The sequence below is a fragment of the Felis catus genome, chromosome A2 (assembly GCF_018350175.1).
Source record: "Felis catus isolate Fca126 chromosome A2, F.catus_Fca126_mat1.0, whole genome shotgun sequence".
NCBI classification, from domain to species: domain Eukaryota; kingdom Metazoa; phylum Chordata; class Mammalia; order Carnivora; family Felidae; genus Felis; species Felis catus.
In genome coordinates, this window is record NC_058369.1 from 54028955 (window position 1) to 54049805 (window position 20851).

At 48.4% G+C, this 20851-nt stretch overlaps 1 protein-coding gene across 1 annotated transcript; it reads left to right on the forward strand.

The window, feature by feature from the left end:
* The first annotated feature begins 1550 nt into the window (after positions 1–1550).
* Positions 1551–18434, forward strand: LOC101098613 (histone H1.8). The gene is made up of 5 exons (XM_019825113.3): positions 1551–6780; positions 14206–14465; positions 16205–16568; positions 17671–17732; positions 18050–18434. The coding sequence occupies exons 1-5, from the start codon at positions 6408–6410 to the stop codon at positions 18296–18298; spliced, it is 1308 nt and encodes a 435-aa protein (XP_019680672.2). The 5' UTR covers positions 1551–6407; the 3' UTR covers positions 18299–18434.
* The last annotated feature ends 2417 nt before the right edge of the window (positions 18435–20851 follow it).

Here is a 20851-nt window from a genome sequence, read left to right on the forward strand (position 1 = left end):
GCCTAGAAGCCATATGCTAGGCTAGACTCTAGGCCAGCATGGACATATGCTAGGCCAGCAACTCTAGGCCAGCATGAGCTAGAAGCCATATTCACCTGCCCACATTTAATGAAGAGCTGAGTCCCCAGTGGAACCCTTTTCTCAAAGATCTCAGAAACAAAAAGTGGGAAATTCAGATGGGCCCATCTTCCCTGGGGATGTTCACAGATCCCAGAGTTGAGCACCCTTGCTGGGTAAGCCTGTTTTTAGTAGCTCCAGTCCATTCTCCATTCTGGAAAGTCCTTGCTGCAAAGCTGATGGGAACTCTAGGGTATCAGAATTGTGCTGCTTGCATAACTGCCCCTCCTCCACGTAACCAAGACCAGAAGCTCTAACTCTTCCCAGCTCTGCCTGGAGACTAGGCAAATCGGGGCATTAAAAGCTCAGCTCCTATACTTGGTGTTAAGGGTGGTGGTTTTTGTTGCTCTCAAGCTCTTTCTCTGCAGGATGGATTGAAATTGGGCAGTAATTTCCACCTGATCTCTAACCCTGGGATGCTGGGTTTGGGCAACCAGCAGGGCCCCCTGCGGGTGTGGGGTGGAGGGAGCAGGCCCGGGAATGAGAAAAGCCCCAACTTTGGAGTCACAGAAACCCAGGTGACCTTTGAAACTGCAAGCAAGTTTGGCCATCTCTCTGAGTCTCCTTATCAGCAAAAAGGAATCTGAACCTGAGCTTGAGGGGACCGCAAACTTCGCGTGGCCAGCCTGCTTCCTGGTACACTGTAGCCAGTGGGAGACTTCTGACATTACTGGGCCTCAGCTCAGAGCTGGCCTTACCAAGAACACCATCTGCAAGGGGAACAAGGATGGAGACATAGTCTCAAGAGTTACCCTCAACCTCCAAGGTGGGAAAGGGTGGCTGGAGCCTGAGATGGAAGTTCCCCAGTGCCATGGTGGGGGCTGAAGCAGGTAATAGCTGGGATCTCTACTCTTGCCCCTCTAGGTAATATACTCTGCCTCCGTAGGTGGTGCCAGTCAGGGTTTCTTTGGCTGCAAGTGGCAGGAAATCTAACTCAACAGGGCTGAAACAGAAAGGAGAAATTGTTGGCTCCCCAAAACAAAAAAACCCAGGGCTTCAGGCACGGCTAGATGCAGGTGCTCAGATGTTATCAGACTTCTGTATCTCCCCTCTGGTTATAGTTTTCTCTGTTGGCTTTGGAAAGGGCTACCAGCAGTCCCAAGCTCAGCTAGCCTTGCAGAAAGTAAGCTGTTTTTCCTGACAGTTCCAGGAAAGGTCCTGGGTAGGGCTCTCACTGGCCGGGTCTGGGTCACCTGATCACTCCTAATCCTGTCACCAGGTTAAAATGGGGATTCATCCTCTGATAGGCCCGGCTTGAGTCACCTCATTGTCCCTAAACCTATCACCAGGCTGGGATGGGGATGTAGCCTCTCATTGGCCAGGGCTGGGTCACCTGATCACTCAGACCAAGGTAGGGTTAACCCTAGATAAACCAAATGGTCTGAGTGAGGGTGGGGACTGGAAGGATCCCAAAAGATTCCTGGGGTTGGGGGGGGGGGAGTGTCGTTACCAAAAGGAAGAGGCCCAGAGACAGGGTGGGCAGAACTAATGGTGGCCCAGAGGGGCTGGCCTCTGTCTAAGTAGGTGATGTCCAGCTACACCAGGCTTCCCTCCCACACTGGGGACCCGGGGAGAAGATTCCCATGGTGGGTCCCGCACATCTCACTCTCCATTTCTGATGTGTTGGGCCAGGCATGGCCATGGGAGAGACATGCTTGCTTTGCAGGCAGCCCTCTTTCCTCACTGCCCCACCTCAGTCCACTTATTCTGAGGAGTGGTATCCTTGTTTTAGCTACATATTCAGAGGAAAAAAATAACTCTCTAGCCAGAAGTCTCTGTTTTTTCATGGTAGAAGGGAAAACCTCTTTCCCTCCTTAATTTATAACCGATTTGACAGGCACTTGGGGACATTTGCCAATAAAGGCAAGGCAGTGCTGACTTAGGTTTGGTTGAGGGTGTTACCCACCTCATCTCCAGGCTCCAGGTAGCCAGCAGGTTTATGGAACACCTCTTATATACAATCACATCTATAGTCAGCCTGATCTTAGGAAGCTGACCCCAGGCCAGGATGAGCTGGGGACTCAGAGATGGGTTGCAGGTAGCAAGTCTCTGGGCTGTGGCCTGGCCAGCCACAGGGACACAGAGCTCTCTCACCCCTGATCTTACCTCTGGGAGAAGAGAGTATGAACTAAGCCTCCCACCCCCATACCACCACAGAGACAGCAAAGCCTGATGGCAATCTGCCCATGTCCCCCAGTAGACACATGCACCCCTGACGTCCCAGGGTGGCCCCAGAGAGACAGTTCATGCCCTTCTCAGCCCTGCAACCTCACACCACGTTCCTGAACCTCACTAGGTCTCAGGCCTCTGAGCTTGAAAGAGGAGACTCATCTCAGTTGGTAGAATTGTCCACAGACTAATGAGATTGTTGCTATAAAAATTGCAGTGCACGGTAGACACTCAATAAATATGAGTTTCCTTCCCAAAAATGTGAATCAAGTTCAAAGGAGCAGCCCCTGGAGTGGTAGGAGATAGAGCCCCTGGTGTGAGAGTCAAGAAATTAAAGTAGCAAAGGGGCCTCAGGAAAGGGGGAAGCAAGTGCTAACTGCCCCCAATATTTATTCCCTTTCTTCCTTTTAATAATATCACATCAAGTTCTAGCTGGGCACCTAGCTACCCAGTGCAGGACTGCACCTCCCAGTTTCCTTTGCATCTGCAGTGGCATGACATTAAGGTCTGGCCAGTGAAGTATAATCAGAAGTAGTATATGAAGTTTTGGGTTGTGCATTTCAGAGAATGGAGGCATCCTTCACTTCTCTTCTTTCCTGTCTGATGGCTGGAATGTGGTCGTGATGACCAGAGCTGCAGCAGCTATATTGTATCATGAGGTGCAGTCCGTGGGCAGAGAACAGCACAGCATCAGACGAGAAGGAGACTGCAGATCCTCTATGCTGCCTTCCTGTCCTGCACAACTTGCACTTGAAGAGTCTCATGAGAGCATGACTTCATGGTTTCTTGTTTAAGCCACTGTTATTTTGGAATTATAGCTGGTTTCTTCACTAACACAGAGGGCTTCCATGTTGCAGCCTAGGATCCGGACTCAGGAAGATTTAGTACAGGTCCTTTCTGAACTTTAGTGTCTTCATGTATAAATAAGATAGCGAATATAAAATATGTACATGGACGTAGAACGTGGCAGCTATTACCGTATCTACCCTGCCCTCTATGCATTTGTTGACTAATGTCACAAATGTCCTGATGCTACAGGGGCTAGAGTTACACAAAACAAGACACCCTATCACTGCTTCAAAAAGTTTAGAATGTAATCTTCAGACCTATGAGAAAGTTTACATGTAGGATGCCCCCATTCAATGTTCAAAGATGGTAAAACAGTTGTCAGCAGAAATTTAAATTCCCTACAGACCTCAATAAGCGTCAAATAAGTACACCAAGCAGCCCGCCCTCTCTCCAGCATCTGATGCTCACAGTTATCATTTCCCTGTAAAAAGGCAATGCTCTAGAAGAATTTTTAGATCTGCAGTGCATTTTAGAACTTCTTCCCCTCCAAATGCAAAACTCTATCCTGGCACAGCCTGGGAGCAGGGTTTCACATGAAGCTCATGGGAATGTTTGTATCTCCAAGTTTTTCTCTATTTCTCAATTCTTGGAAATTTCCCACAATGTGATCAAAATTGCTGCCCCTGTGTGTGCCAGCACCATGTGCCTCTTTGCCTCATCTCGCCTCCTGCTCTAACGTGGTTCCTGCAGATGGTTCTCAGGTCTCCATTCAGCCAGGCTGGGCTCTGGCACTGGGGTTCCACAGCAATGGGTGCTGAGCCCCTACTGTGTGCCAGGCACTGTGCTATGCACCAGGGATACCACCAGAACAAGTCGAACACAGCCCTGCCTACCCCCAGGGCCCTTCAGAGCTCAGGGGCTAGTGTGGACGAGTGGGAACTTAGGGTGTTGGAGGTCCCAGGGGCTGCTGGAGCCAGAGGAGAGGACCCTAACCTCCTAAGGGGTCAGCGAGGGCTTTTCTGAGCTACACTGAGGCCAAAACGATGAGTGGGAAACAGTCCAGAGAAGGTAGGTGGGGGGTAAAGAAGGGCCTTCTAGGCAGTGGATCAGTTAGCTTATGCTGCACGACAAACAACCCCAAACCTCATGGTTTAAAACAACACACCATTGTTGTTTTGTGACTGTGAGTCAGCCAGGTGGTTCTGCTGATCTGGACTCAACTTGGTTGATCTCTGCAGATCTCTAAAGCATCCATGGTCACCTGGAGGTTTGGCTGTTTGACCAGCTGTAGGCTGGGTGGCAGGGGTGACTGAGCTGCGAAGCTCTGAGCTCCAGTGGGCTAGCCAGGATTGGGACTGCCATGGCATCACTTCCACCGTATCCTGTTGGTCAAAGCAAGTCACAAGGCCAGCTCATATTTAGTATATGTGCTGCCGAAGCGAGCACAGCCAGCTCATATTTAAAGAGTGTGAGAGGAGCTGCAAAGTTGCATGCAAATGGACATGGATATGGGCACGGGTGAGAAATTGGGAACATTTTTGCATCCATCTAACACACACACAAAGGAAACACAGAAGAAAGCCCAGCTCTCAACATCTAGCCCATTCCAAGAGTCACAGAGGTTGGACTGTGGGTCTCTAGGGAGAAAGGGGCTCCATAAGCAGGACAAAAGAGGTCAAGCCTCCACACATAGACAGTAGGGAGCTATGAAGGGTGCTAGGCAGGAGAAGAGTGATCTCTGATTTCACTTTAGAACACTTTGATGGCCATCACCTCCCTCAATCCAGACTCTGGTGCTGGAGAGTCCCTGGAAAAATCCCAACAATAAAGGAAGGAAGGAAGGAAGGAAGGAAGAATGGAAGTTTGTTTTAAACCTGTCCCTCCAACTCCGACACCCTCCTCAGAGGTAACCAATGCTATTACCTTGGTGTGAATCCTTTCAGACCTTCTTCTATGCCTTCACTTGCATGCACACTCGCACACACACATATACTTGCACAGACACAAATTCTTTCTTCTCAGAAAGGGAGCGCATATTCCATGGACACATTGTGGTTCATTTTCATTCATTCATTCATCTATTTATTTATGTATTTTCTTCTTTCCTTCTGTCTCTATGCCCAATATGGAGCTCAGACTCACAACCCCAAGATCACAAGTTGCATATGCTCTACTGACTGAGCCAGTCAGGAGCCCCTCTGGTTCGTTCATTTTCACTGCTCTACACTACTCCACCATGTGACTAGACCACAGTTTATTTGTCTGCCTTTCTTTTGGTGGGTAGTTAGGTTGTTTTGAATTTTTGCTGGGATTGCAGCAAGGATCTTTATTGGTGTAAGGGTTTCTCTCAGATTTATACCCACAGTGCCATGGGGGGTGTGAATCTATCTTTAGTTATGTTCGATGTCACTGCATTGCTTTCTAGAGTGGCTACCAGCTTACCCTCCCAGTGGCTATGTGTTTCTTCATGTGCTGGACACTCAGCATCTATAGATCTAATTTAAATACCTGTCATTCTACCAGGTGTGCAATAACCACCTCATCCTTGTTTTAATTCACCTCATCATTTCAAATGGCTGCAGAGTTTTCTGCAGAAGGGAGTAGTTCAGTCAAGCCTCCAGTGATTCATGTGGAAGTTCTCTTTTTTTTTTTTTCTTTTCTAAATAATGTAGCAATTGTTTCTTTTCTGACTACTGCACTTCTAGGACAGAGAAGTGCAATTGCTGAGTTCAAGGGAATACCTTTCCAAAGCAGACTGCACCCCAATTTACACCCTTAGCAGAGGCACTGAGGGCCAGGCTCCCTGCATCCTTGCCTACGCTGTCTTCAATTTTAGTCAATTTGATGGGGAGCTAGTATCTCATCATTGTTTCAATTTGAATTTTCCTGAATGCCAAGGAGGTCGAGAATATTTTCTTGGGTTTATTATCAGCCTTTCCGGTGAATTGCCTATTCATATTCTTTGTCCATTTTATCAATGGTTATCCTTATTTGTGGAGACTTGCTAGGCAATTTTATTTAAAAATTGCTCATTCATCCCTTAAAAATTCTTTCTTATAAAACAAAACAAAATAAAACAAAACAAAAGGAGGCCACAGGTTGATTTGGGGGTGTCAGCTCCAGGCAAACCCCACCAGTGGGCCTCCAACTTCTTGAGAAACCAAGGCCAGCAGTGGCCTGGGAACAGGAGCAGCCCTGGGGCAGGTGGGATTGGAGGCCTCAGTGGTCACCTCCCCAACCCAGGTGTGCCCAGTTCCCCATCAGCATCTCCAGGCACCGTGGAGTCAGAGGGTGCAGGAGGGATCAAGCATCTGAGCACCCATCATTTTGCCATGGGACCTGAGACGCAGAGAAGTCAACTGACTCATATGAGGTCACCCAGGAGTGGGTGGCTCAGCTGGGGTGTCAGCACACAGGCAGGGTTGCAATGCCCCATCCCAGCCCTCCTGCCCCAATCAGCAGCTCAGAGCCTCCCAGCCCAATCAGGGGCTAATTGGAGTGGTGGGGCCAGGCTGTGGATATATAAGAGGAGTGGGCAGGCCTGGCAGCCTCATGCCTGGGGAGGGGGTCAACTACCTGCATCTGTGTCTGCATCTACCCGTGCAATGGCTCCTGGGAGCATTGCCTCCAGTGACACCTCCACCTCTTCAGCATCCTTGACCTCCGCAGTGGGGTCATCTGGGCTGTCTGAGTCTGAAAAGCCAGGTAGGCAAAGGGAGGTGGGGTCCTCGTGAGCTGGTTCCCTGCATGTTCTGGACCCTCCTCTGTCATCCAGCCTCCGCTCCTGGCCCCAGCACCCATCCTGGAAGCCGTTTGAATTTTCACCTGCTCATTTGGCAGAAGAGCTGATGCCAGAGGTAGCAGGGCCAGGTACAGCCTGGGGGCTGAGGCTGGCCCAACTCCAGGAAAGCGGGCAGAGCGGGGCCTCTCCAGCTGGAGCCCATTTTCTTTTGGTGGGGAGGGTGGGTGGCCGGCCGCAGCTGCAGGGCAGCTAGTTGGAAGGACATTACATTTGATGCAGAGCCGGGCCTTGAATTCAGGGCTGCATCCCAAGTTTCAATCAACAAACAATGCTTCAGTGTTTCTCTGGATATAGATAGGTTCATTCCCTCCAGGAGCTCCCAGTCTGATGAGCTAGACTGCCTCACTGATGAGATCCCATTTGATAATCGGGCATGCGCCTTAATGTCAGGAATACAGAGGGCTCTAGGAACCCAGAGCAGTTGCCGACCCACTCTGGGAGATCAAGGAAGGCTCTCTGGAGGAGGCGACCCCTGAAAGAGGGTTAAACCTCATCCAGGACAAGAGGGTGAAGCAGGGGAAGCATTCTGAGGATGAGTAAATACTCCTTCAGAGGAAAAGTTAGAGGGTGGGCTCCAGGTGCCTTGGAGCACACGGCAGAGTTGCTCATCCTGGCTTGGAAAGTCAGGGCGGTATATAAATCATGGTGCTGTATGGGCCTTAAAGCAAGAACTACCTGATGACTGTGGGGGACAAAGGCCAACCAGGCAGGGGGAAGAGCATGGGCAGAGGCCCAGAGGTGAGGGGGCTGAGGGAACATCCAGTTATTCACAAGCCCTGCTCTGGCCAGGGGCAGAGTGGCAGAGTGGGAAGGGGTAGCTTCCCAGGCCTCAGCCAGGGCCTTGGACCCTTACACTGAGGGCCAGCAGGAGGTGAGGGATATGAGAAGAAGGCTGAGACCCTCGGGGTGGGGTGGCGGAGAGAGAATCCCACAAGGAAGGGGTGGAGTGGTGTGGTGGGGAAGGGTAGGGAGATCCAGGAGGTCGTCCAGGTTCTTGCTTGGGTGTCTGGGTAGGTGTGGTGGTGTCATTCCTGGGGAGAGAAGATGGAGGACAAGTTTGGGGAAAAGCTATGACTTCTGGTCCTCCCAGGATGTAGCAGGCATTGAATGATGCGTAATAAGGAATTGAATTCAGCCGCAGGGACTGGGGACAGAGGAGACTTGGGGTGGCTCCCTAGGATAGGGCCTGGTTTGGGGAAGCTGAGGAAGGGTTAGAACACTTCCCACAGGCCAGGCTGGAGGACACTGTAGCTGGGAGGGTACAGATTCCCTAGGGGCTCTATGCCCACTACACAGATGGGAAGACTGAAGCGAGGAGAAGAGAGTGAAACTCCCAAGGTCCTGCAGGTGGCTGACCAGGGACTCCACCCATTCACAAACTTTGGCCCCAAAATGAATATTCCCAGACACTGGGCTCTTCGTGGCCAGGAGACAGCAATGGTTGAATTGGATTAGGTCTCTACATTTGCTTGACATCTAGAGTCTCTGGGTGTGTTGTTTGTTTGTTTGTTTTTTTCTACTTCGATATGTGTTTGGGGGAAAATTATATATGTGTATTTAACTAACTGATTCTCTTTAAAAAGTCTTTAAGTTTTGCAAATTGATCAGAAACCAACATTTCTTTATTTTTTTAATTTAATTTATTTTTTAAATTTACATCCAAGTTAGTTAGCATATGGTGCAACAATGATTTCAGGAGTAGATTCCTTAATGCCCCTTACCCATTTAGCCCATCCCCCCTCCCACAACCCTCCAGTAACTCTCTGTTTGTTCTCCATATTTAAGAGTCTCTTATGTTTTTGTCCCCCTCCCTGTTTTTATATTATTTTTGCTTTCCTTCCCTTGTGTTCATCTGTTCTGTGTCTTGAAGTCCTATGAGTGCAGTCATATGATATTTGGTGTTGTCTAATTTTGCTTAGCATAATACCCTCTACTTCCATCTATGTAGTTGCAGATGGCAAGATTTCATTCTTTTTGATTGCCGAGTAATACTCCATTGTATATATATACCACATCTTCTTTATCCATTCATCAGTTGATGGACATTTGGGCTCTTTCCATACTTTGGCTATTGTTGATAGTGCTGCTATAAACATGGGGGTGCATGTGCCCCTTCCAAACAGCATCCCTGTATCCCTTGGATAAATGCCTAGTAGTGCAATTGCTGGGCCATAGGGTAGCTCTATTTTTAGTTTCTTGAGGAACTTCCATACTGTTTTCCAGAGTGGCTGCCCCAGTTTGCATTCCCACCAGTAGTGCAAGAGAGATCCTCCTTCTCCGCATCCTCGCCAACATCTGTTGTTGCCTGAGTTGTTAATGTTAGCCATTCTGACAGGTGTGAGGTGGTATCTCATTGTGGTTTTGATTTGTATTTACCTGATGATGAGTGATGTTGAGCATTTTTTAGTATGTCAGTTGGCCATCTGGATGTCTTCTTTGGAGAAGTGTCTATTCATGTCTTTTGCCCATTTCTTCACTGGATTATTTGTTTTTTGGGTGTTGAGTTGGATAAGTTCTTTATGGATTTTGAATACTAACCCTTTATCTGATATGTTATTTGCAAATATCTTCTCCCATTCTGTCGGTTGCCTTTTGGTTTGTCTGATTGTTTCCTTCGCTGCGCTGTGCAGAAGCTTTTTCTTTTGATGAGGTCCCAATAGTTCATTTTTGCTTTTGTTTCCCTTGCCTCCAGAGATGTGTTGAGTAAGAAGTTGCTGTGGCTGAGGTCAAAGAGGTGTTTGCCTGCTTTCTCCTCGAGGATTTTGATGGCTGCCTATCTTACATTTAGGTCTTTCATCCATTTTGAGTTTATTTTTGTGTCTGGTGTAAAAAAATGATCCAGGTTCATTTTTCTGCCTGTTGCTGTCCAGTTTTCCCAGCACCATTTGCTAAAGAGACTGTCTTTATTTCATTGGATATTTTTCCTGCTTAGTTGAAGATTAGTTGGCCATACACTTGTGGACCCATTTCTGGGTTCTTGATTCTGTTCCATTGATCTGAGTGTCTGTTTTTGTGCCAGTACCATACTGTCATGATAATTACAGCTTTGTAATACAGCTTTAAGTCTGGGATTGTGATGCCTCCTGCTTTGGTTTTCTTTTTCAAGATTGTTTTGGCTATTCAGGGTCTTTTCTGGTTCCATACAAACTTTAGGATTGTTTGTTCTAGTTCTGTGAAGAATGCTGGTGTTTTTTTGGTAGGGATTGCATTGAATATGTAGATTGCTTTGGGTAGTATTGACATTTTAACAATATTTGTTCTTCCTATCCAGGAGCATGGAATATTTTTCCTTTTGTGTGTGTGTGTGTGCGCGCCTTCTTCAATTTCTTTCCTAAGCTTTCTATAGTTTTCAGCATATAGATTTTTTTATCTCTTTGGTTAGATTTATTCCTAGGTATTTTATGTGTTTTTGGTGCAATTGTAAATGGGATTGATTCTTTGATTTCTCTTTCTGTTGCTTCATGGTTGGTGTATAGGAATGCAACTGATTTCTGTGCATTCATTTTGTATCCTGCAACTTTGCTGAATTCATGGATCAGTTCTAGCAGTTTTTTGGTGGAATCTTTTGGGTTTTCCATATAGAGTATAATGTCATCTGTGAAGAGTGAAAGTTTGACCTCCTCTTGGCCAATTTGGATGCCTTTTATTCCTTTGTGTTGTCTGATGGCTGAGGCTAAGACTTCCAATACTATGTTGAATAACAGTGGCAAGAGTGAACATCCCTGTCTTGTTCCTGACCCTGGGGGGAAAGCTCCCAGTTTTTCCCCATTGAAGATGATATTAGCATTGGGTCTTTCATATATGGCTTTTATGATCTTGAGATACGATCATTCTATCCCTACTTTCTTGATAGACCTTCTTGAGGGTTTTTATCAAGAAAGAATGCTGTATTTTGTCAAATGCTTTCTCTGCATCTATTGAGAGGATCACGTGGTTCTTGTCCTTTCTTTTATTGATGTGATGAATCACTTTGAGTGTTTTACGGATATTGAACCAGCCCTGCATCACGGGTATAAATCCCACGTGGTCGTGGTGAATAATTTTTTTAATGTATTGTTGGATCTGGTTGGCTATATCTTGTTGAGGATTTTTGCATCCATGTTCATCAGGGAAATTGGTCTATAGTTTTCCTTTTTAGTGGGGTCTTTGGTTTGGAGTCAAGGTAATGCTGGCTTCATAGAATGAGTTTGGAATTTTTTGTTCCATTTCTATTTTTTTTGGAACAGTTTCAAGAGAATAGGTGTTCACTCTTCCTTAAATGTTTGGTAGAATTCCCTTGGGAAGCCATCTGGCCCTGGAGTCTTGTTTTTTGGGAGATTTTTGATTACTAATTCAATTTCTTTACTGGTTATGGGTCTGTTCAAATTTTCTATTTCTTCCTGTTTCAGTTTTGGTACTTATATGTTTCTGGGAATTTGTCCATTTCTTCCAGATTACCCATTTTATGGGCATATAATTGCTCATAATATTCTCTTATTGTTTGTATTTCTGCTGTGTTGGTTGTGATGTCTCTCATCCTTAATTTTATTTATTTGGGTCCTTTCCTTTTTCTTGTTGATAAAACTAGCTAGTGGTTTATCAATTTTGTTAATTCTTTCAAAGAACGAGCTTCTGGTTTCATTGATCTGTTCTATTGGTTGTTGTTGGGTTTTTTTGTTTTTTTGTTTTTTTGTTTTTTTGTTTTTTTTTTGGTCTCGATAGCATTGATTTCTGCTCTAATCTTTATTATTTCCCATCTGCTGTTGGTTTTGGGTTTTATGTGGTGTTCTTTTTCCAGCTCTTTAAGGTGTAAGGTTAGGTTGTGTATCTGGGACCTTTTTTCCTTCTTTAGGAAGGCCTGGACTGTTATATACTTCCCTCTTATGACTGCCTTTGCTGCATCCCAGAGGTTTTGGTCTGTAGTGTTATCATTCAGAAACCAACATTTCTAATCACATTTAAATCAGGTTTCATATTAAGCCACTTTTATGCACCTTATAGTGACTGACAGCTTCTCACCTCCTTGATCCTATTTTCTTTGGCAACTTAAAATATCACAGCTAATTGAGATATCTCCATAATTCATGTACCATACAATTCACCCATTTAAAGTGTACAGTGGCTGTTAGTATATTCACTGCTGTGTGTTTCTCTCCACAGGCAATTTTAGAATTTTTTCGTGCCCTCAAAAAGAAAACCTGTGCCCAATACAGTTCTGCCCTTACCCACCCACCATCCCCAGTCCCTGGCAACCACTAATCTACTCTCTAGGATTGTCTCATTCAGGACGTTTCCTGTAAATGAAATCCTATAGTATGCGACTTTTTGTGACTGGATTCTTGTACCAGCATGTTTCCGAGGAAGTACTTCATTCCTTCTTTTGGCTGGATGATATTCCACTTCATGGTTAAAACCATGCTCTGTTTATTCAATTCATTAGTTTATGGACATTTGGGTTGTTACTTTGTGGCTATTGTAAATAACGTTATGAACGTTCATGTACAAATTTTCATTTGAACATATGTTTTCATTTATCTGGAGTATACATACCTAGAAATGCAATTCTCCTATAGTTTTTATTTATGAAAACTTTCAGATGCATGCAGAAGTAGACAGAGTGGTATAGTGGCTCCCATCTACCACCCACACCACTCCCTTCCCTATGTGCCCATCATCCAGCTTCAACACTCACCAGCTCATGGCTACTCTTATTTCACCTACTGTGTTATTTCAAAGCAAATGCCAGACTTATCATTTCATCTATAAATAGTCCAGCATTTATCTTTAATTTTTTAAAACAATTTTTAATTGTGGGATGCCTGGGTGTCTCAGTTGGTTGAGCGACCAACTTTGGCTCAGGTCATGATCTCACGGTTTGTGAGTTTCAGCCCCGCATCAGGCTCTGTGCTGACAGCTCAGAGCCTGGAGTCTGCTTCTGATTCTGTGTCTCCCTCTCTCTCTGCCCCTCCCCCACTCATGCTCTGTCTCTCTGTCTCAGAAATAAACATAAAAAAATTTAAAACAAAAACAATTTTTAATTGATATACAATATTTTATTAGTTTAACCTAGTTATTTATATGCATTATGAAGTGCTTACCATGACAAGTGTAATTATCCTCTGTTACTGCACAAAGTTATCACAGTATTATTGACCATATTTTCTATGCTGTACATTACACCCCCATGATTTATTTATTTCATTACTGGCCGTTTATACCTCTTAATCCCTTCACCTATTTCATCCATTTCCCTGCTCCCCTCTGGCAACCACCAGTTTGTTCTCTGTATTTGAGTCTGTTTCCATTTTGTTTTGTTTAATTTTTTTATTTTCCACATGAAGGTGAATTCATACAGTCTTTGTCGTGCTCTGACTTATTTCACTTAATATATAATACCTTCTAGGTCTATCCATGTTGTTGCAAATGACAAGATTAGGGCTGAGTAATAGCCCACTGTATCTATATACCATATTTTCTTTAATCCATTCATCTCTTCATGGATATAGGTTGCTTCCATATCTTGACTACTGCAAATAATGCTACAGTCTTTCTGAACTAGTGTTTTTGTTTCCTTCAGCTAAATACCCAGAAGTGGAATAACGTTTGAGGAACCTCCATACTGCTTTCCATAGAGGCTGTACAAGTTTGCATTCCCCCCCACAGTGCATGATGGTTTCTTTTTCTCCACATCTTTGCCAATACTTAGCTTTAATTTTAGCCATTCTGACAGGTGTGAGGTGCTATCTCATTGTGGTTTTGATTTGTACTTCCCTGATGATCAGTGATGTTGAGCATCTTTTCATGTTGGCCATTTGTATGTCATTGGAGAAAATGTCTATTCAAGTCCTCTGCCCTTTTTTAATCAGATTGGGGTTTTTTTGTTTTTGTTTTTTTTTTGTTATTGGGTTGTAGGAGTTCTTTATATATTTTGGATATTAACCCTTTGTCAGGTATATCATTTGCAAATATCTTCTCCCTTCCAGTAGGCTGCCTTCTCATTCTGTGATGGTTTCCTCAGCTGTGCGAAGCTTTGGTTTTCTAAAAGGATTTTGTTTTCTAAAAGGACTATTTAATTCTTTCAGTGAATCTTTATGGAGCTCCTGGTGTGTGCCCAACCCTATGTCAGTCACTGGGAGACAGTGTCCAGACGAGCAGCACTCCCTGCCCTCAAGGCTCACTGGCCGGTGGGCAGTAGTGCTGACTAGGGCTGCCTTTGATCCCCCAGGTCCCTTGCCCACCCACTGCGGGGCCTGGCTGGTGCCTGGCGGGTGCTCTGCCAGGCATGTGTGTTACTGATTGGGACTGAGGGTGGCCTGGGCTCTGGGTGACGCCCTGCCGTCCATCCGTAGGCCCGAGCCATAGTGGCATCCGAGGGCCACGCCGTCACCCTCCCGTGCTGCGCATGGTTCTGGAGGCGCTGCAGGCCGGAGAGCAGCGCCGGGGCACCTCGGTGGCGGCCATCAAGGTTTACATCCTGCAGAAGTACCCAACGGTGGATGTCCTCCGGCTCAAGTACCTGCTGAAGCAGGCCCTGGCCACCGGCATGCACCGTGGCCTCCTGGTCAGGCCCACCAACTCCAAGGCCAGGGGGGCCACTGGCAGCTTCAAAGTGAGCCTGCTTGGGCTGGGGAACGGGGTTGAGGGAGGTCACAGTGTGGGGGAGCTGGGCCCCAGGGTCTGAGCTTCAGTCCCAGCTCCTCCTCCCTGGCCTCTGTGTGCTGTTCCCCTGCCAAGAGGCCTTTCTCCTCCTGTCTTCTCTCTGTGTTTTTCCTGTGTCTTCTCAGAGGTACCTTCTCCTCCAGGAAGGCTAGGGCCCTGCCCCATCTAAGACCCCCACAGGGCCTCAGTCCCTGCTGTGTCCACCTTCATTCCCCGTCAGGTGCGTTCAGTGACCAGGGACTGTCTCAGCCGTGTTCATTTCTGGGTCCTTGGAAGAGCCCCTTCCTGGAATTCTTCACCACGGACGAGGCACACCCAACCATGGGCTCTAGAAGGTCACTGTTGGATGTGTTCCCCATGCTCACTGGCTCCAAACCCCAGCTCTCCAAACCAGGGCTGGCACCTCCCTGGGCCATCACATCCTCCTCTTTCAAAGGGGAGGGTCCCAGAGGGGGGCCATCCAGGCACACCCAGAGCTGAGGGCAGATTTGGCATAAAATCAAGCCCCAGCATGGTGCCACCAGGAAAATCTCAGGGACCCAGATATGGGGTCTGTCTTATCATTGCTGGGCCCCAGCACGTGGCAGTTGCTCTAACAGTAACTGTAGAACACTGTAGAATTTTCTCAGCATACCATGTTCCAGTCCCTGTAGGTGGCTGAGGACAGGAAGTCCCTCGTAGAACTCCTGTGTGGAGGTCAGAGCTTGGATACAAGCCATGCCAAGGCCAGGTGCATAGGGTATGGGGAAGGGGAGCAATACAGGGGCACTGGGGTTGCCTGTGGCTGGGTTAGGCTGCAGGGCCTGGGAGCTAGTCAGGGAAGTGGGCTGAGGGAGGGGAGGAGGCAGGGAAGGAAGCCTGGTGTGTCATGTAGTTAGAAATGTGTGTATGCTGAGAGGGGATTTGTTTCTGGTCTTCACGGTAATGGGGAGCCATAAGATTTGGGGGGCAAAGGGAGGAATGTCCTTAGAGGCAGGCTCTAGAAGGACAGAGACCACCTGTTTGCCAAGAGCCTCCCCAACTGCCTACTGGTCACTCATTCCCTGAAGGCCCCATTGTAAAGATGGGAAGACTGAGGCCAGTGGGAAAAGAGAAGACTTCCTGAGTTGCACAGGAAGTTAGGAACTCTGAGCTATCAGACTTGGAAGGTCCACCCAAGGGGGAGAAAGGAAGCGGCAGGGAGGCATGGAGGTGTGAGGCATGAGGTGGGGGACAGGAAGGAGAGTCAGAGCCACAGAGATGGGAAAATGTGTGGGTTGGGAGGTCATGGATGGGAGATTCATGAATTAGCATCTCAGAGGACTAGAGTCCGGGCTCCTGGTCGGTGCTGTGCGATTTACTCCCAGGAGCCTGGCTTTGAGACTTCAGGTCCAGGGTAGGGGAGCCCGCCTGCACCCTCCTGACACCCACCTGGGCAGGAGGGAAGAGAGCCTAAGGTGGGTCTAGGAGACTCAGGTCCCCCAGCTCCTAAATGGCCACACCCCTCCCTGGAAAAGCAGTGCAGGGATAGAATGTGTCTTCGGCCTCAGGCATTTTGGCCGTGGTCCTGCTCCCCGTGCCCCTGACCACCTTCTCTGCCCCCTCCCTCTTTTGGAACAAGGCGTTCTCTCTGAGCCTCATGTGGGATGTAGGGGTATGAGACCCTGAGACCTCCTGCTCTCCATTCTACCCCACTCTCTCCTCTACCAGTTAGTTCCCAAGCACAAAAGGAAAGCCCAATCTAGGAAGACATCCGCCATGACAGCCCCCAGGAAACCCAGTGAGGCCAAGGAGAAGGGTCCCAAAAAACCAAGGGAGGCAAAGAAGGACCCTCCCAACCCAGGCGAGGTGAAAAGGGGACCCAAGAAGCCAAGAGAGGCGAGGACAGGTCCTACCAAACTGGATGCAGCCAAGGAGAAGGCTCCCAAGAAGGGCAGCCAGACCAAAGACCAAGAGGCAAGACTGAGTGAGGCCAAGAAGGCCTCCCAACAGCCAGACAAGGCCACGCAGGACCTTCCCAGTGCCACTGGCCCAAGAGGAAAGTCAAAGGTCAAAGGCAGAAGGAGCAACCAAGGTAGGTGTGTGAGTGGGGTGAGAGGAGGGCCTGGGCACAGGGATTTGTGACAGCCATTGGATGTGAGGTAGGACGGAGGGAGAGGCCTGCTCTGGGGAGGGGATTCCTTATCTAGTAAACGTGCCTGAGTGCTTGTCTTGACCTGGAGAGTTAGAGAACCCATGGTAGCTGTGGAGGGTAGGCTTAGGGAAGGGAGAACCCAGAGAGAGGAGGAGCCTGACTCCTCTGAGAGGAATCAGGGGAAGCTTCCTGGAGGAGGTGTCCCAGGGAGGACAACAGGCTGTGCAAAGGCCCAGAGGCATGAAGAGGGTAGAGCTTTTGAGGAAGTGCATATAGTTCGATGCGCAGCGTGAGAAGCAGAAGGGAAAGTCTGTGAAGGGCAGCTGGGAGTCCGGACTGTATCTGGAGGACAAGCAATAGCCATGGAAGGACTTTGGGGAACAGCTAGGGTACAGGGTATTGTTTTATTTATGTACATATGTATGTATGTGTGTATTTAAAAAAATTTTTTTAACGTTTATTTATTGTTGAGAGAGAAAGACAGAGTGTAAGCGGGGGAGGGGCAGACAGCGAGGGAGACACAGAATCCAAAGCAGGCTCCAGGCTCTGAGCTGTCAGCACAGAGCCCGACGTGGGGCTCGAACTCATGAACTGTGAGATCATGACCTGAGCAGAAATTGGACACTCAACTGACTGAGCCACCCAGGCACTCCCAGGGTATTTTTAAAAATGTTTCACAGCTGCCATGTGGAAGACAGACTAAAGACTAGAGGCTAATAAAGACCTGTCAGGGGTCTTTATTGTGAGTAAGTGCAGAGTAGGGGGTGTCTGCTTGGTGCCTTGTTGAGGGTGAGGGATGGTCTTCCACAGTCCAGTCAATCCCGCCGCACCCTCCCCCCACCCACCCCGCCAACCCGTGAGAGATGTTGTTATCCCTAGTTTGCAGACTAGAGCACCCAGGCTCAGAGTGGTCAAACAGTTTGCCCCAGGTCACAGAGCCTGTGAGTGACAAGGTGAGGACAGGGGTCTCTGAAACTTCTGCCCACCAGCAGCTCCTCCTGAAAGGGGTCCTTCCCACATTCCCTCCCTCACTCTCTGACAGATGGTGAGGCCCACAGGAAAACAAAAGCTGGGAGTCAGAATTCAAAATCAACGGTCCCCAAGGTAAGGTGCCTGCATGACTCCCCTGGTCTGGGTCTCTGCGCTGAGCAGGCCAGAGCATGGGTGTCCCACTGGAAGGGACTGTGGGGCAGGGGGTAATTTGCTTTTGTACAAAGCCCAGTTCACTGACTTTTGTCCGGCCCTCTAGTGCTCTGAGGATCATTCTCCCCACTTCACAAGTAAGAGACAGGCTTAGAGAGGCGGGGTCCCTTGTCTAAAGCCACCCGGAGCTGGGATTTCAGCCCTATTCTCATGGGTTCTGAGCTATGTGTGAACCCTGCCCGGCTCTGTCATCTTGCCCCTGGTTTGCTTTCTTATAGGACAAGAATAGTGTTGCTTCTCCAGCCAAAAAGAAAGAAAACAAGGTCCTTAAAGAAGTTGTTGCCTGTGGGGCCAAGGTGGGGCCCAAAGCCAAGGCCACTGCTCCTCCTAGGGCCAGTGGGTCTAAGACAGTGCCTGCACCCCTGGCCAGGAAGACGGGGGCCCCCAAGGGCCCGAGAAAGCCCTGCATGCCCACCAAGGCCTCGTCGTCCAAACTGGCCAGTAAGAAAACAGAAGCTGAAAGCTAGAGCTGGGGTGGAGAGAGACTGAGATTCTGCTCAAGTTTTTATTTCCCAAAAAACCATTACTGTATTTATTTCATTGTAACCTATTTATCAATAAAGGTGTTTTTCCCCTCACAAATTGGTGTGAGGAGAGGCTGAAGTCCAAGGATTTGGCCATCTGGGGCTTGGGCCCAGGTAGGAACTCCTGCCCTGCAGGGAGACAGGTTGTACAATGTAAAGGGTTCAAGGCCTGTGGAGGCACAGAAAAGGGTGTTAAACCCAGCCTGATATCTGGGACTGCTTCCTGGAGGAGGCAGCTTTTGGTCTTAAAGGATGAGCAGGAGACAGCTGAGGGGAAGGATGCTGCAGGCAGAGGACCCAGCATGTGAGGTGGGGCTGGACATTGTGGTAGAAGGAAGGGGTTTATGGCTCTGAGAGGAGCATGAGGTGGGGGTAAGGGTGAGGGTTGGGGGAGACGAGGGAAGGTAGACTTTCTCCTGGGGGCAGTGGAGTACCAGGGAGGGTTATAGGCAAAGGGGGGAGACTAAAGTGGTATGTGTTTAGAAAGAGCCCTCTGGCTGCAGAGAGGTGGGTTTGAGTTGCTGAGAGCAGCCAGAGACGATTCAATGCCTAGTAGTGCCCTGTTCTAATCAGCAGAAGGAGGGGAGAAGCAAAGGCCCGGTGGTGGGAGCATGCTTGACAGGCTCAAAGAGCTGGAGGAAGGTCCGTGTGGCTCAAGTCCAATGAGGGGGCAGTAATGGGAGATGAGGTCCAGGGTGCTGTGACATTTGTGAGACTCTTCCCATGGAGAGGTGGAGTCTACGTCCCTCCCCTTTAAATCTGGGCTCTGTGATTGCTTGAACAGTAGAATATAGTGGAAAGGACATTATGATGCTTTCTGGGCCCAGATCTTAAGAGACTGGCAGCTCCTACTCCCTGTGTGTAGTGTTGGTTTTGGTTTTGGTTTTGGTAGTTGCTCTTAGAACTCCACCACAATGCTGTGGGAAAGCCCAAGAAGCCGGTGGAAAGGAACAGAGGCATCCCAGTTTTCAGCCCCAGCTGCAATCCCTGACCAGTTTGCCAGTCATAGGAGTGTGCCCCCTTGGATCCAGAACTTCTGGCTGTAGTTAGCTGCCTTGGTTGACACCATGGCCGAACCCTGTCCCAATTGCAGATGCACAGGCAACGGACAGTAGTGTCCCCTTATCTGCCCTTTCGTTTTGTGTGGCTTCATTTACCTGTGGTCATCCATGCTCCGGAGACAGGTGGTCTTTCTGACCTATTAGCTGAAGGTCGATAGTAATCTCATGCCACGTCAGGGTGCCTACGTCATTCGCTGACTTCATCTCACCACATGGGCCTTTTATCATCTCCCATCATCACAAGAAGTTATTTTGAGAGACAACATTCACATAATTCTTATCATAGTATAGTATTATAATGGCTCTGTTATTACTTGTTGATCTCTTACTGTGCCTACTTTATAAATTACACTTTATCAAGGGAATGTACATCTAGAAAGGTACACAGTATATATAGGGTTCATACTGTGCAGTTTCAGGCATCCACTGGAGGTCTTGGAATGCATCCCCCACAGAGAAGGGGGAACCACTGTAAATAAATGCTGTTGTTTTAAGCCCCTGAGCATTGGGGTGGTTTGTTATGTGGCAGTAGATAACCATGACAAGGACTGCAGGGTAGACCAGGGCTAGACCAGGAAGGGCCTTGTAAACCAGGGTAAGAACTTTGGGTTTCGTTGGTTTTTGTTGTAATTGTGAGGAGGAGCCATTAGAGGGTCCTGAGCAGCAGAGTGACAGCAGGGGACACGGGCAGCAGTGGGAGGCCGGCTCCTGCAGCAGGGGTCCAGGTGAGGGGAGGGCTTAGAAGTAGTGGATTCTGGGTAAAAGTTTAAGACAGGTGCATGGAATTTGCTGAAGGGTTGGATGTAAGAAAGGGGTCACTGATGAGTCTACAGTTTGGGGTCCACACAGCCTGGTAACTCGACAGTGACAATTTCCTGGGGTGAGGACTTGGTTCGGGCAGGAGGCTGCAGAGAGGTGGTCAAAGTGGTGACCACTGAGCACAGGCAGGGCAGAGAAAGAATGGGTGAGTTAGAAGGGAGAGGGAGGTAAACTGGACAGGAATTGGGAAAGAGGGCAGATGGGAGTCAAAGGGAAACTGAGGCAGGCCAGCATGGGGCATGAGGCAGTTCCCTTCCTGTCCCTGCTCTTTCAAAACCCTACCCTCCTTCCTCGAATCCCACACGAGGCTTTTTCTAGCTGTGCTGACAGCCTCCCTGGGGTATCTGTAGTGTGGCTGCCGGCAGGGCCCCGAGGGTACTTTGAGCAGATGGCGGGGGCTGGGCCAGCACTTTCCTTGGAGAGGGTCTGGTTGTGCCTCTGCTCCTTTCATGGTTTGGCAGGGGGTTGTGGGAGGCACCCGGCCAGGCTCTGGGGCGGCATTCCGAAGCCTCACAACTCCACGAGCTAGGAGCGGGTTAGCCTTCCTGGCCTGGCAGAGGCCGGGCAGCATCCAGTACCCGTGAGACACGGACGAGTCTCCTCCCCGCTTGAGGAC